Genomic DNA, 15904 nt, shown 5'->3' on the forward strand with positions numbered 1-15904 from the left:
ATTCAAGGCAAAAGGAATAATTAATAGCACTATTAAATTAATATAATTCTAATTTAGCATTTAAATTTGGACAATATTACTCCGATTGTGATGGATTCAATACCAGATAGAGACATACGACGGTCAATGGAGATTTCATGGACCGTGAAACCTGAGTCAGAATGAACGATTTTTTTTTTCATTATAATGAAATAAATGTTTATATTTAATTTGAAGTGCGGGTATAATTAGAGATGGAAGGACTAGATCAGTGATCCTCCCACAAACTGGACAATTTAAGCAAATTATTGTCTCTTATGGACACCTGGAAATTTCAGGTGGCTTATTAATGTAACACAACTGAAGGATTTAAATCCTAGCAGTATGCCTGACTTAATATCTCTTGAATCAAGTTAAATATTTCAGGGCTTTAAATTAACAAAAAAATCCAGTCGCAATTTTTCGACAAGATACGAACATTTAGTCGCAATTTCGCAACATTTAGTCTCAAAATCGTCGTGCTACATTGTGTTGTCAGTGCATGGTTTAGTAAAACAAAATATGAGCCTGCAATACTTGTGGGTAAAGAAACCACTGAAAATGGTGAATGACCAAAGGAATGGTCCAGGAGTTGTGCACGTAACATGGCAGCTAAATTAATAATTATAAATTGCTACGATTACACTATCTTCAGATCGAAAAGAAAAAGGAGAAATAAATAGTTTTGTCATTTCTTTATTTATTTTACCAATAGGCCATTTTACAGTTGTTTGCTCAGCGACCAAGCCTATGAATGGCTGCGAGGCTGCCGGTGACCTTGCATTGATACAGACCTCACTGCTTTTATCATGTAAATTGTGTTGTTGTAACGCTAATTAGTCCATATTAACATTACAAAAGCATGAAGGTTTGTATCAAAACAGGGTCACCGGCAGCCTCGCTTCCATTGTTAGGCCTGGTAACTTAGCCACAACTGTAAAATGGTCTATTAGCAGCAAAGTGGCAATGCTAACCATTTGGTTTGGGAAGAGTAAAAGTGAAAACAAATGACTTCTCCAGATATTTTTATAGTTGCAAATGGAAAAAATTCAGTCGCAAATGTGACTGTATTTGTCGCAATTTCAAGCCCTCTGTTCATTTATTTTTTAATGTCGTACAAGGTTACATGTCTAAGCACATTATAGGTGGATGGCGATGCTAGAGGCTTATGTGGCGCTTGTCTGGTCAAACGTGAGTTCCAGAGCAAAAAAGTTATAGCCTAAAATAATTACAATCAGGATGATGATGATGATGATGATGACAATCGATGATTATGATGATAATGATGACGATAATGATGATAATAATAATAATAATAATAATAATGATAATAATAATATATAATGACAATATTAAGAATCATATTTACTGTCATGAAAAACTGTAATTACTGTTAAGTGTCCATAAGTTCATTTCAAAGTTTGAGGACCTTGAATGCATATTGAAAAAGAGCATTTGTGTGATTGGACATGCAAATACAATTGTCTTTTTGCCTAGTGAGGTACTAATGACAATCAGAGTCAGAAAGGAATGGGAGACTTGATGTTTATTAAGTCTTGCTGTTGCAAGTCTCCAGTTGGTCAGTGGTAGTCAGCTTCCAAACTACTGTAGCAATCAAGTCATAGGTTTGACTTGGATCATGTTGAGGGTTACTTATTATTATTATTATTGTTGTTATTATTATTATTATTATTATTATTATTATTATTATTATTATTATTATTATTATTATTATTATTATTATTATTATTATTATTTTCAGGCTATGCCATTAGGCTGCGTTTCCTTATCGTGGGAAGTGTTTCTTTGTTGCACTGTAACTATTATTATACCTCTCTGGCATGGCTGACATTGCACTGCAACATCAAGTTGGCCTACTGACTACTGATTTGTACCTGTACTTTATTACTGACTCCGTCTTCTCTTCTCCTCGTTATGATAGGAAGTGAGAGCACGGCTGCCCCATCAATGAAGCAACTGAGACTAGGTAAACTACAGACATTTTTCTGGGAAGTCACGCATCTGTAGTGTTAGTTTGTTGTTTAAACAGAGATCTACTGGCTGTTAACCCAATGTTAATCGTCATATTCATGAGAGGCATGGCACAGGAAAAGAATGGACTTAATTAGGGGAAATGAATCACTTCCATGTGTGTTTTGCTGAAATCTTGGGAAGGAGGGTGGGGTACAACTACTAAATAGAACAAGAAAGAAGGACAAAAAATTACTTATTGTACCAGTATACACAGTTTACATCTTAGTTTTCCTTTACTTTCATGTCTTTTCCCTGCTGGGACTCTGTCTGCAGTTGCTTTCCATAGTGCTATTCCATTCATTGGTTTTGGATTCTTGGATAATGCAGTTATGATTGTAGCTGTAAGTACTGAAATGCCATTTAACATTGAATGCACATATATAGTGTTAACCCTTTCATGCCCAAGAGTGACACTTCTAGATTTTACTATGTCTAATGCCTCACAGATGTGGGCTCATCAAAGGGAGCTTCCTTGGGGACCTCTCAAAAACTTATAATAATAATGTCCCTAATAAAAAATATAGGAAGTGATGAGCTGTGAATGTGTTCTTTGTAGGGGGAGTATATCGATTTCAAAATTGGCATGACTCTTGGGATTTCAACAATGGCTGGTGAGATTTGTTGTGGCAATGACACTGAACTCTCCTTTTGTTTTGCTCATTGTGTGAACTAAAATTAAAATGCTATCTTTAGCTCTTTAAGTATTGACATCAAGAGATTTGTGAAGAAAAGAGAGGACTAAAATCTAAATGTCATTTCTACTGTTGTTTTACCTTTAGCTGCTGCCCTTGGTAACGTTGTGTCAGATGTAGCTGGAATAGGGTAATTTAACTTTATTTGTAAGTCATTTCTTTCTGAAATATGTCTAATGTGTTTTGCACAATACGTATTTAATATTCCAGGTGCGCTTTCATGGCCCTCTGCACATGAGAAAGTGTGAAATTTTATTACTATTCCACCAAATTAGCCTGGAGCGACTCCAAGGCTGGTCTCCCTAGGGGTAAATTTCACATTGTTTTTCAATTCTCTGTGTCATTGCTTTGTTAGATCCATCCCTCCTTCATGACTGAGAACAAGTCGGTTGTGTTGCTTTGGTGGTTGATGTAATGTCAATGCAATGACATATTTACTAATAACCAGATTTCAGTCTCCATTGAAGTTCTTTCAATTGTTTTTTTTTTGTTGATTATAAACAATTATTATTCGTGAACCATAGATTACTCAATAGAGTTCTTATAATGTGATTGTTGTGTTGTCTTAACCCTTTATGACACCATGTGTGGAAATCCATTGTTTTAAAAAAAACGTCTTGCCAGGGAAGATAGAATAGACATCATATTTGTGTAACAAAAGTAACAGTATTTCTTCTTTAATCTGCCTTGATGCTGTCCCCACCTTTGTATATGGTAAGTGTCATAACTCCTAATTGAGGTGTGAATTTAGTTTAGAATTCCAGGGGAAGGCACCACCCAAAAAGGGTGCACTTCCTCGCTTGCAGTTGCTGTTTATCACTTAGTAAGCTTCCTAATTCCAAATCAGAAGTTCGCACCCCACTTGCATGTTACGTGGTAGAGATGACATCATGAGGTTGTTATTATCTGTATCACTAGAAATACCAGTCTGGTGAATGCAAGTCAAGGGTACTGTCAGTTTTGCTGTTCTCATATAATATCTACAATCACTTGTTCACAGCCTTGCTCACTATGTAGAGGCAGCAACAAACAGGCTTGGCATTAAGAGTCCTAACCTCAGTACAAAACAAACAGAAATGCCAAGAACAAGATTTGTTACAAATATGGTAAGGACATACATATAAATTGAACAAAATTTAGATTCGATGTTGCCGTGCGTTTGTTCAATTGTCAAAATGTGGTAAGAACAAAACGAGGCGATAGCTGAGTATGTCACTGGTGTTCTTGTCACATTTTGACATCTTCTTTGATCTTATACTGAACAGACGCACCGCAACATGGAATCTATTTGTTTTATATTAGTATTTGTACAGTATGCCTCTGTCCCGTAATAGACCATAGGTGAACACCAATCAAACTGCGTGCATTATTGGAGTTATTATATAGATAATAACAAGGTGTATTATCTATAGCATTTTCCGCACAGAGTATGCTTAAATTAGGTTTACAACAATGAACGGCAAAAAAAATATTTAAGACATAAAATGTCATGGTTGAAATCCCTAACTAGCTGGACGCATCCAGTGGACTATTTACAAAGCGTAAAAAGGGTAAAATGTGTAAATTGGGAGATATTGTCATCATCTTGTCCTTTTCCCTCTGAGGGAAATAGGGCCTTAAGGTAGATATTGTAGGGGGAATCAATCTCAATTTGCTCAACCGGGTTGGCAAGGTGGTATCGGTATTGCTTAAGCGGGCGCACAAGTGGTATTGGTATTGTTCTACACGACCGAGGTGTTTTAAGGAGTCACGAAGTAGCAACTCGCAAGGGAAACCAAAGTGCTGTTCGGGATAGCGATTAAAAAAATCAAACATTGAAGCAGATCTGATGCAAATCGAGTTGCCTGGCTCAGAAATTGATTTTGTCCAGACGCGAATCACAACCAGGAGCGAGAGACGATTTGTCACACTCAAATCGGAAACAGGTGCGACATGTTCAGCATATAATTTAAACATAATGCAACTGCTTAAATTCATACTATCTTGGGCATGGGGAGATGTAGTGAAAACTATTACTAGGTGTATTCCTTGTTGCCACAGTACCAATCCCTCCCGTGGCCAGGGTGAGAATTGATACTGGTACAATCACATGCAAATCCAACCAAAGGCAGACAACCTGAATGATTCGAGGCCGCATGACGTTAAATTACTTGATATTTTTTTAAAGCGTTACAAGCGAACCCTCTATGTTTCCTTGGACCGCTTTTCGATTGACACTGTGCGCTGGCGGGGGAGGGTCGATTGATAATTTCGTCGCGCGTAAAGGACATTTGAGCTCCGTTTTGATTGATTAATTTGAATTTGATAACACTTGATCAATGATCGGCCACTTCGGCTTAACTGCGGAATACCCTTCCACTTCAAAGCAACCCCCTAAATTTGCTGGATACTCGGATACGCAGATACTCAGAGAGCGCCATGTATGATGTATACCTTGCAACTCCTAATCCTTACCCCAACGAGACAAAAAAAAAAGTATGAGATAAGCCTCGTTCTTTAAAGACATGAAACGGATAGAGCGAACGCTACTTGAAATTTTATTGTGAAAATACGTATCGCTTTGAATAGAAGAAACTAGCATGCGATATGCCTCGTTCATAAGGCCATGACGCTTCGTATAAGCGTATCCTCGTATACACTTCAGGAGACAGGAGAGACTTAGAACACTAGTAGGGGTTGGGTGGTATTTTTCCACTTCGTATCCGTCGCGTATCGCCTTCAGAATACCGTTCACTCATAACTGTTCGCTCGTAAAGTTTTCCCTCGTAAAGTTTGCGGACAGACGGTGGCCCTTCTCGAAAACGCTTGACATCTTTTAGTGTGGGTCTACCACGAATGATGTGTGCATTTCTATGTGGTTGGAGCGTACTGGACACCATATTCATGCTTACTTTTAATGACGCCATTTTCGTTTAATGCTACGTATGCACGTTGGATTAAACTTAAGTGAAACTCGCTCCCGCGCTATTAAGGATAAAGCAGCCATTGCACAACCATGCCACTAATACGCTTTGGTTAACTTCGCGCATGAGCTTTGCAAGGTTGAATGTGATTTGTGACTGAACGCAAAAAATAGAAATAAAAAATAAAACGAAGGACGCGTGATGGGGTGGGTATAATCTGAATTTCATGCTTCCATTTTTGCACGGGTCTGTTTTTCTTTTCGCCTCATTCTCCATGAACTAGGTGGCGAAGAGGAACGACTGTTTATAGTCTAATTTAAACTCCTAGTGGAACCGCATGCAAATTCAATGCCCTAACTGCTTGACAAAGCCATTCCTGCATCCTGTAGTTAGTAATGACTCCAGCTTTGTTAAGTTCAGCAGTATTGGTCTTGCAAACTTTAGCTTTGGCTCATCTACAATTGTTCGATGAAGCACTACACGTACTTCAACAGCTACATTTATTATAGATAAATACCTCTATCTTTCGTTTATAACTCACCCTGCAGATATTACGATTATTATTATTATTATCATTATCATTATCATTATCATTATCATTATCATTATCATTATCATTATCATTAACATTATCATTATTATTATTATTATTATTATTATTACTATTATTACTATTATTATTATTATTATTATTATTATTAGTTCTTTTTCTTTTTAATTTTTTTTTTTTTTGCAAATATATTTTTTCTTGCAAATATTATTTACTTATGCCAGAAGTTAATCTAACAGCCCAGTGACCATCGTTTATGAGGTGAAGCACTTGTGCCTGAAAAGAGGCTTAACTGAAGGAATTGCCGTAAATTCATGTAAGTTCCCACGGCCTGCTCCCGTCTGACCTTGTAGCTCAGTCGGTAGAGCAGCGGTGATCTAACCCGAAGGTCGTGGGTTCAATTCCCTTCCTGGTCAGAGTTTTTCTCTGTCCTTGTGTGGGCCCATTTCCATCAGTAGGGCTAACGCTCACATGGTTCATATGGGGTACAAAACTAGCACTTCACATTACACTCTAATCAGTTAAGTAAATTGTAAATGGTTTGCCTCGCGTTAAGGTTATTGCATTGCAAAGCTACATTTTCCAGAAATTCACAATACTTACTACGTTTGGTTTGAAAAAGTCATGAATGTTTTGAAGAAGGTAATGGCCACACGACGTAGTTTATGTTGTAGAGAAAGTGGAAAGGCGTCTGATTAGATTTGTCTGTTTTAGGGACGAGCATTGGGAATTGTTTTAGGATGTTTTATTGGAATGTTTCCTTTGCTCTTTTACGAAAGCAAAGACGACCAAGAAGGAAATGACAACAGATGATCACAAGAAATGCAATAAATGTAATGGAACTCTGGAAGTATGTACCTTGATTGGATTTGATCCCTTTGATCCAGTGTTGTCTTGAGAAGGGCTGCTCTAAATGTGGTTGATGTTTTCTCGACTTGACTCTGAAGGTGATTTTTTCTGTTGAAATGTCAGTATTCAACAACAGTCGTTCTTTGCCCTACACTCACCCAAATGATGAAATGCCATGAAATAATATCAACTTTGACACCATTACATTTGAATTTTCTTCTCTATTCATTCACATTCACGTAGACTCGTATATTCGCACGCACTTTTATAAGTAGATATAGCAATTTCTATGCTAGTGGAGAGTTTATGAGGGCCCGTTCTAGTCAAAATTTCCTCTTATATTTTTCCCATTACAGAAATAATAAGAATGTGTTTCCGATTATTTTTATTGTATATCATCAATAATTATATCTACTACTAGAATTATTTATACGAATTAATTTTATGTATCCTATAATTACATGTTTGAATTATTTTTGTTGTGTTTTTTTCTGACCATGAATTATTTTTTCCTCTGTATGAATTTGTAAGCAAATCCCGCAGGCCTTTGCGCATTATTAGTGGATCCCGTTATCCCGTGTGTTTCAACATGGCTGCGAGAACCAGTCGCACGAGCGTTATTCGAGAAAGAAATGAGCGAGGTTTTCGTAATCTTCTACATAATTTGAAGGGAATTTTCCATCTCTTTTTGACCCCTGGTAAGGAACAACTAACAACTGGCGCCCTAAGGGCCGCAAGGCAATACCTTCTAGATGCTAAGGGACTTATCGCTGCTGTTGAACGACTTAACTGGAGGTGACCCAAACCCAAACAGGGCTGCTACCTGCAAATGCTATACAGGCACCACTGCGGGATTTAAGGGAATCCGTTACTGAGCTTCTGTATATTCTGTCAGTTGAGATAGTAAAGAGGGAGCAAGAGTCAGCTTTGTACGTGGATGCGGCTTACTCTGCTGGTGTGACATTAACACAGCTTGGACCTGGGCGAAGACGTTATGGCATCTCTAAGGAGCAGCTAGAACAATTGTGATCTCTCTTTTTTTTTTCGTGTTAAAAAATAGCAGATATGCTCCAGGTGAGTGTTTCTACTAGTCAAAGAAGGCGCAAGGAGTTTGGACTTGATGACAAGTTTGAAAGTTATTCAGATAGAACAGAGTGATAATGATGAATTGGATGACATTTACGCGAGTATAACAGGTAACTCAAGTGAAGGCCCCCCACCCCAAATATTGGAATTAAGGAGGCGGTTCATTAGTGCACTGAGAAGCCGGGACTTTCTTATTCAAAGATTCATAGTCAGCAATTGTTTACGTCGCGTTGACCCTGTTGGCACTGCTTTCCGGTGGCGGATGACAATCCATCGCACGAAATATTTTGTTCCAACTCCTTACAGCTTTTGGCATATTGACTCTGGGCACAAACTAATACGATACCAACTGATAACTCATGTCTGTATCGATGGCAAAACAAGATTGTTAATATATGCTTCCTGCTGTAACAACAATAACAAGGCTGATACAGTCCTGTCTTTCTTCCAGAAAGGAGTGGAAGGGTGGGTACTACCATCTCGTGTGCGATGTGACTATGGCATGGAAAACGTTTATGTTGGCCAAGACATGATAAACCACCGTGGACAAGGTAGAGGAAGCATCATTACTGGATCCTCAGTACACAACTCCAGAGTTAAGAGAGCTCATCGGGACATTTACTCTGGAGTGCAGGCTTTTTTGAAGCAATGGAGGATGAGGGCATTCTTGAGATATTGGATAATGTTCATTTATACAGTCTTATGTCTTTATTCCCAAGATCAATAGATCTTTGGATGAGTTTATTCAACAAATGAACAATCACCCAGTTTCAAGTGAAAACAACCGGTCAACCTTAGAATTGTGGGAAAAGGGTATGTTGGACAACATGCATTCTGGCAACACAGCACTGTCACCAGCAGAAATTGATGAGTTTGGAGTAGATTCAGAGGGTTTATTGTCTGTTGATGAGGCAGATTATCAGGTCAATGTTTCTCCACCATCAGTAGAGTTTTCTGATGATCACTTAACCCGAATGCCAAGTCCATTACAGAATGATGAGAATAGTGGTGTTAACATCTTTAAACAGTGCGTGGAGCTACTTTTGGTAAACCTTGAAATTATGAGACAATGACAGTCTGGAAAGAAGAGAACAAAAGAAGTTATTGATGTAGTATTCCCCATTATCCAATCTACCTTTGACAGCTTTGTCTTTCTGGTGTTTTATACTTTGGTTGATAGATACAGTGTAATAAAAAGGGCGATTTTCTTGGGTTCTTTTTGTTTCTATTAGAGCTCTAGATTGCTATGTTGAAAAGCACTTCTGAGCGCCTTTATTTTTATCCCTATTACAGTGCAACATAGTCCTATTGATTATTTCTATTAAGATTAGTTTTAGAACCTTGATAGTGAATTAGAGCACAGTTGTTAAATTTGAGCTTTGACTCCCCCAATTAATTAATTCGGGTTTCAGAAGCGGTGTAAAACACAGAAGATCACTGAGTATGATAGCATATCATCAGTTCGTTCATCAGGTAATTCAGCGATTAGCCTTATGTAAATACATCCTGTCGGGGCAAGTGATTTTTTCCAAAGCTTGGAGTCTATCCTATGGCCACTGGGGATCTTTGGGGGCACTAGTGTCCCGGAACAGTTTTTCACGATCTCAAAGCAGAATCCTTCCCTCTCGGTACCTTTCAGCAACGATGCCAGTTCCTTCTCCAGTTGTTTAGCACTCCAGTCTCCACAGACCTCAAATCCTGAGGTAACTCACTTGGATTTTTCGAGTTCGGCCTTTTGTGCTTTGAATGGAACTCGATCATTACTATACTCAATAACAACAACATCTTTTGTCACAGTCGGTGATCCAGTTGGCCGCCCAGGAACACGCCGAGAATACGGTGCAGCTCGAGCAGAAGGTGCAGATGTTGAACGAGTGTATCCAGGCGAGGTGTGACCCAGGCACTCCACGGGTTGTGTTTCTACCTCTGGAATCTACAATTGGAAACCGGCGATGAAGTTCTTGGACAGCGTTTGTCGAGTGCAAAGTGTGTGCACGGCTTGACGAAAAGACGAAACGTTTGATCTCCCTACTATGTTTGTAAGTTGAGTGATACTCTGAATGGCATTTTCAGCAATTTTGAGAATTTCTTCCTTTTGTGAAAAGCTCCAACCCTAAGAGCTAACCACCATGTTGAAAACACCTCATAGTAGTGTAGGGGCCCGCAAGGGCTAATGGGACTCGGTAACAGCGCGCAAAGGCCTACGGGATTTGCTCATAAATTCATGCAGAGGAAAAATTAAATCATGGTCAGAAAAAAATAACCAAACACAGAAAAAATAGTTCAAACAACATATAAATAATTATAAGGTACAAAAAATTAATTCGTACACGTTTTAATAATTCTAGTAGTAGATATAATTATTGATGAAACACCATAAAAATGATTGCAAACACATTTTTATTATTTCTTTAACAATGGGAAAAATATATGAGGATAACTTTGACCAGGACGGGTCCTCATAGAGAGTGCCTACCAAGCATTCTAATTGGTTAACTCTGGGATGATTGGCAGCTCAAGAGAACAAATTGGATTCGTAATGAGTACTGTAAGTAGTTTTCAGCTTATTAGATATTGAGCTTGTGTAGAATATACTAAAACAATATTCAAATACCGGTGAAGATGCGATGTTTACCTCCCTTGGAGAATAGTTTTATCGTTAAGTTTAATTCTTTCAGTTCAGCACTTAGCTGAGATAATTGTGGATTTATCTCATGGCTAATTGGATATGCCCTCTCCTTTTTTTTAAGAAAACAAAAGGCTTAAATAGCCCTGTTGGTTTGTGTTTGTTTTGTTGCTTTTTAAACTGGTAATTGTACTAAAAAAGAGCGAAGAGATTTCTTACAAAGGAGATAGGAGAGTCCAACTAGTTCATACGCTGACACCGGAGTAGACGGAGTTGACTTTTTTGACCTACAATTGTAGCCTTAATTGTGTATGTATTGCTCAGAATTGCAACGGGGGGACTAACTTAGCTGAATAAACAAAATAGAAAACGTGAATGTTGTTTAAATCACCATCCGAGTTAAGCTATCGCTAAAGATATGCTCAAGAAGGAAAGAAAAGGAACTTTATTTAAGTGTCTTGTCCTTCTAGCGCTGGAGCAGTAGTTGGGGACACTGTAAACTGGAATTAACAATTAACGCAAATCAAGTGAAATGTTGGTTTTTGAGGAAAGGGGAAACCGAAGTACCCAGAGAAAAGCTCTCGGTGCAGAGTAAACTCAACCTACATTTGGAGCCGAGTCTGGGAATCGAACCTGGGCCACATTGGTGGGAGGCGGGTGCCCTCGCCATGGCGCCATCCCTACTCCTCAAATTAATTACCTCAATTAACGGCCAGAGCCTTCAGAAACGCATTAAAACTTAATATGTGACTAACATGAAGGTATGAATTTGAACGTGGCGTATGCGGTTTTTGAAACGGCTGTAGTTAAAAGTCAGTTACACTCTGTTGTACATAACAACGTCTAATTCTATGGCCGAGGCTGAACATTCTTGTTTTTGCGATTAAAGAAACTTTCTTAACATGTTCTTAAAGTTCTGACGCGAGTTCGAAAGTGTATCATGCAATAAGAAAACCACATTGTTAATGTTAATAAGTCCCTAAGTATTTGAAATACCTGTCCCGTCAGGGACTTGTCAGAAATAAACAGGAAGGGAGGGGGGGGGGGGGGGTAGATTTCCAGTAAAGCAACGAAAATAAAATGACCCTTCCTTGGTAAGGGATTGAAGTTTGTCTTGAAGTTTGCTATTCAGTGGTAGAAGGAAAAATGGTTTGTATTCGTGTTATTACATATATCAGTATTAAAGCATCCCATTATGATCACAACGGCTTAATTTTTTGTGACCGTCCCTCTCTTGCTATCTATTTTTTTTCATATCCTTCCCTTTCGGAGGTCTAAAAAAACTGTGACCCTCCCCTGTTTTCCACCCCTTCATCCTGCTAATATCTGACAAGTCCCTTAGACTACAGTTTTACATTTATTTTAACTTTATTTATACTACGCACACAAATAAAATAGAGAAAATGAGAAAAATAAGAAAAACAAGATGAAGATGTTCTTAACTGGCTCTCGGCCTGGGTATGTTCTTAGTATGATCTTAAAATTGTGATTCATCTCAACCCGGCGTTCGTATAAAAAAGGTTGCAATGAAAAGTACTTTAATTAGGTGATTCGAATGATGATTCGTTATCTCTCTTCTCCCCTGTCAAAACGGAGACTGGGAATAACGTTCTTCATTGCCGTCGCACAATAAGATATTCCATGATAGGCGAACAAAACGGCGGACCTTCGACCTTTGAGAAAAAGCAAAAAAAAAAAAAAAAAAAAAAAAAAAAACTCTTGAAGCGAGAACAGAGCCGTATCCTTCCCTTTCGGAGGGCTAAAAGAACTGTGACCCTCCCCTGTTTTCCACCCCTTCCCCCAGGTAATTTTTGACAAGTCCCTTAAGACTACAGTTTTACATTTATTTTACCTTTATTTATACTACGCACACACAAAAAAATAAATACGAAAATAAGAAAAACAAAAACGAGCAAAATGAAGATGTTCTTAACTGACTCTCGGCCTGGATATGGTCTTAGTATGATCTTAAAATTTTGATTCATCTCAACCCGGCGTTCGTATAAAAAAGGTTGCATTGAAAATTACTTTAATTAGGTGATTCGAATGATGATTCGTTATCTCTCTTCTTCCCTGTCAAAACGGAGGCAGGCAATAACGTTCTTCTTGCCGTCGCACAATAAGATATTCCATGATAGGTGAACAAAACAGCGGATTGAGGATTGATTTCACGGGTATTTTCGCGACGAGGACAACTTGGAAAATTTTGAAAATACAAGTGAAATTAATCCTTAATTGCACGAGGGCACATTGCGATTACATCTTTATCACATGAAGGGCAAAATTACTGAGGGAAGCCCGTCCAATGCCGCGATAAATGACAGTGAACTTAAGTGACAACCGGTTCAATGAACACTTTAGTCTTAAAATTACAGTAAACAAGCTCTCATTTGGTTAAAATTCAATTACATAAATCGTTGCCGCGAACAAAAATAGCACTGAAACTGTATTTTATACATGATGTTAAATGATTAAAGTCAGAATGTGGAAGAAAGATGCTTGCTCTGGATAAAAAATTGTTAACCAATCAGGATCAAGTTATCATGCCCTCTGATTACTAAAATTGCCCTCGTGATTAAGGAAAAAATGCCCTCCGTGTCAGCCAATCGGCGTTCAGTAGTTGTGCCCCGTATGTGATATATAATTAACAATTAGACCCGTGGCCCTTGAGGGCGAATGGTCTAATTGTTTTAGTATCACCCAACTAGTCGGACAAAAAAGGAAAGAATAAAGTTAGCAAATGCAAGTTAAAGAAATATCTATTTCGGAATAAAACGAAAGAAAGTGTCACGCCTTTCGCTACTCGAGGACAATTACTAGTAGTCCTCTAGTAGTGAACCCAATTTAAATGCAGGATTTGCATTAGTCTACTAATTGGGTGATACTAATGCTTAATAGACCACATTCGTATTCTCAGTATTGTTCTAGAACTAGCTTGCAATGGAGGCTAATGCGGGGAAATCTTTTCAAATGCAGATTCCCCCGCAGAAGCCTCCATTGCAAGCAATTTCCATTCTAATACTCAGAACACGTGTATGGTCTGTTGCGCATGTTAATGTTGTAAAGCTCCCGAGTGTTGTCCGATACACTCGACGAGATTCCAGTCGTGTATACTCAAGTTCAACAACTTTGACCGTTTTTCATGAATGTACGTATTGAAAAAGTGTTGGAAATATATTTTTAAAGATAAATATATGTTTCATACGTTGCCAAAAACGTAAGTTTATTGAGATGTGGCCGTGTCGCCAAATAGAACTTAAGATGCACGATATTCGTTTGAAAGTCCATTGAGAACCGCCGTGCATAACAGCCAAAAGATAATGACAGGAAAACAAAACAAAAGAGCGCGTGATACAAACATTTAATTTTGTATCAAGCACACGCTTATTAACACATGAAATAGAAACAAAGAAGGTGCAATAATACATATAGGGCGTTTGCATGATGACGCCTGTTGACTACAAGTACCAGAATTCTTCAGGATATTCGCAGACGGAGCGGAAAGCCCTAGGAATTGTCTGGGCATGCGAACACTTCAAGATGTATCTTCTTGGTAACATGTTTCGCTTGATTACAGACCACAAGCCTTTGGTACATATTCATGGCAACGCTAGGTCCAAACCTACACTACGGCTCGAGAGGTGGAGTCTAAGGCGTCAGCCGTATGATTTGCAGATTGTGTATGAGCCCGGTGCTTAATATTATTACTGATCCTATGTCAAGGTTGTCTGTTAGTAGTAATTTGCTGGAGATGATTGATGATGGTAAAGATTACATAGGAATGTTAAGTGTAGAAGCTGTCCCATACGCCATGTTAGGGTGTGAGATACAGGTAGGATCAGATTTTTGTCCAGAGGTCCAGACAATCAAGGAAGCTATCACTCAAGGTAAGTGGGAGAAGTGCAGTGTGAATTTGAAAGTTGTGAAGCATGAGCTGAGTGTTTCTGATTGAGTTATTTTGAGAGGCAGTAGAATATTGATACCTTCACGTCTTAGAGGCAAAGTGCTAGAACTTGCCCACGAGGGTCATCAAGGGATTGCCTGAATGTCAGCAGAGGCTAAGGTCAAAGGTGTGGTAGCCTAGGCTGGATCCCCCAGTACCTGTAATAACCACGAAGATTCCAGATGGTCCACGGCAATTTTGTAGTTGATTGGCTTGGTCCTTTGCCAGATGGACGCAGTGTGATCGTTGTTATAAATTATTATAGCTGAGTTTTTAAAGCTGGATTTTTAAGTCAACTAAGAGTGACGAAGTGGTTGCTGGATACTATCTTTCGCAGATTTGGTTATCCGCAAGCTTTAAGAACAGATAATGGACCGCAGTTCATTTCAGGTGAGTTTTAAATTGTATTTGGAGAGTCATGGCATTTAGTGCGTGTCCACAACACCATTGTGACCGCAAGCTAACGGCTTGGTTGGGAAGGCAAGCAGGTCTATTTTGAAAGTTTTGAATAGAGCTTGTGTGGAGAAGAAGGATCTGCAGGTTGAGTGCAGAACATTTCTAGTTGCTTACCGTTCTACACCGCATTCTGGAACGGGATGCACTTCATTTGCTTTGATGTTTGGCAGAGAAGTGAGTACAAAGATCGTACAACTGGAAGCATCAGTTAAGAGTAGATATGTCGTTAGAGATAATGATGTTGAGTATAAGATGCGTATGAAGGCATATGCCAACAGGGTTGCTTCAGAGCTTGAGGTTGAGGTTGAGGTTGGAGACACAGTAGTGCTCAAACATGGAAACCGGTCCAAGCTAGACCCTAATTTCAAACCTGAACGGTTCACTGTAACAGGTCTTGATCGTTCAGACATGGCTGTCTGTGCTGACAAAGATGGTTCTGTGAAGAGGCGTAATGTGAGTTTTGCTAAGAATTTGCAAAGTTCAAGTGCAGTGGGACAACAGAGGAACTTCAGGGTGTGGCGGTAGAGGCTTCAAAGCCAGTTGAGTCGTCGGAAGTTGTTGTCCCCAAGGAAACTATTCGTATGAGTGCTCGGGAACATCGCTTGCCAGGCAGGTTCCTAGATTACCACATGCATTGACTGATACTATATGCACTGGACTCTCAACTCGTTTCAGGTTTCATTATACAGTTTTATTGATTTTCTTACAGTCCATTTGTTGGAGAGATGTAATGTATTAGCATATAGT

The 15904-nt window shown here is 38.8% G+C and overlaps 1 protein-coding gene across 2 annotated transcripts in view; it reads left to right on the forward strand.

Moving 5' to 3' along the window:
* The window catches only part of LOC138035913 (transmembrane protein 65-like), a 17708-nt gene extending 6574 nt beyond the window's left edge, over positions 1-11134 (forward strand). Inside the window, exons 2-7 of one of the 2 annotated variants that reach the window (XM_068882315.1) lie at positions 1961-2005; positions 2326-2393; positions 2609-2663; positions 2832-2874; positions 3745-3850; positions 6912-11134. In XM_068882315.1, coding sequence (XP_068738416.1) covers positions 1961-2005; positions 2326-2393; positions 2609-2663; positions 2832-2874; positions 3745-3850; positions 6912-7010 — 416 coding nt within the window. In that variant the 3' untranslated portion in view covers positions 7011-11134. The remainder of the gene's footprint in view (positions 1-1960; positions 2006-2325; positions 2394-2608; positions 2664-2831; positions 2875-3744; positions 3851-6911) is intronic. The other variant, XM_068882316.1, reaches the window with a different exon arrangement.
* The last annotated feature ends 4770 nt before the right edge of the window (positions 11135-15904 follow it).

The sequence above is a fragment of the Montipora capricornis genome, unplaced genomic scaffold (assembly GCF_036669925.1).
Source record: "Montipora capricornis isolate CH-2021 unplaced genomic scaffold, ASM3666992v2 scaffold_436, whole genome shotgun sequence".
NCBI classification, from domain to species: domain Eukaryota; kingdom Metazoa; phylum Cnidaria; class Anthozoa; order Scleractinia; family Acroporidae; genus Montipora; species Montipora capricornis.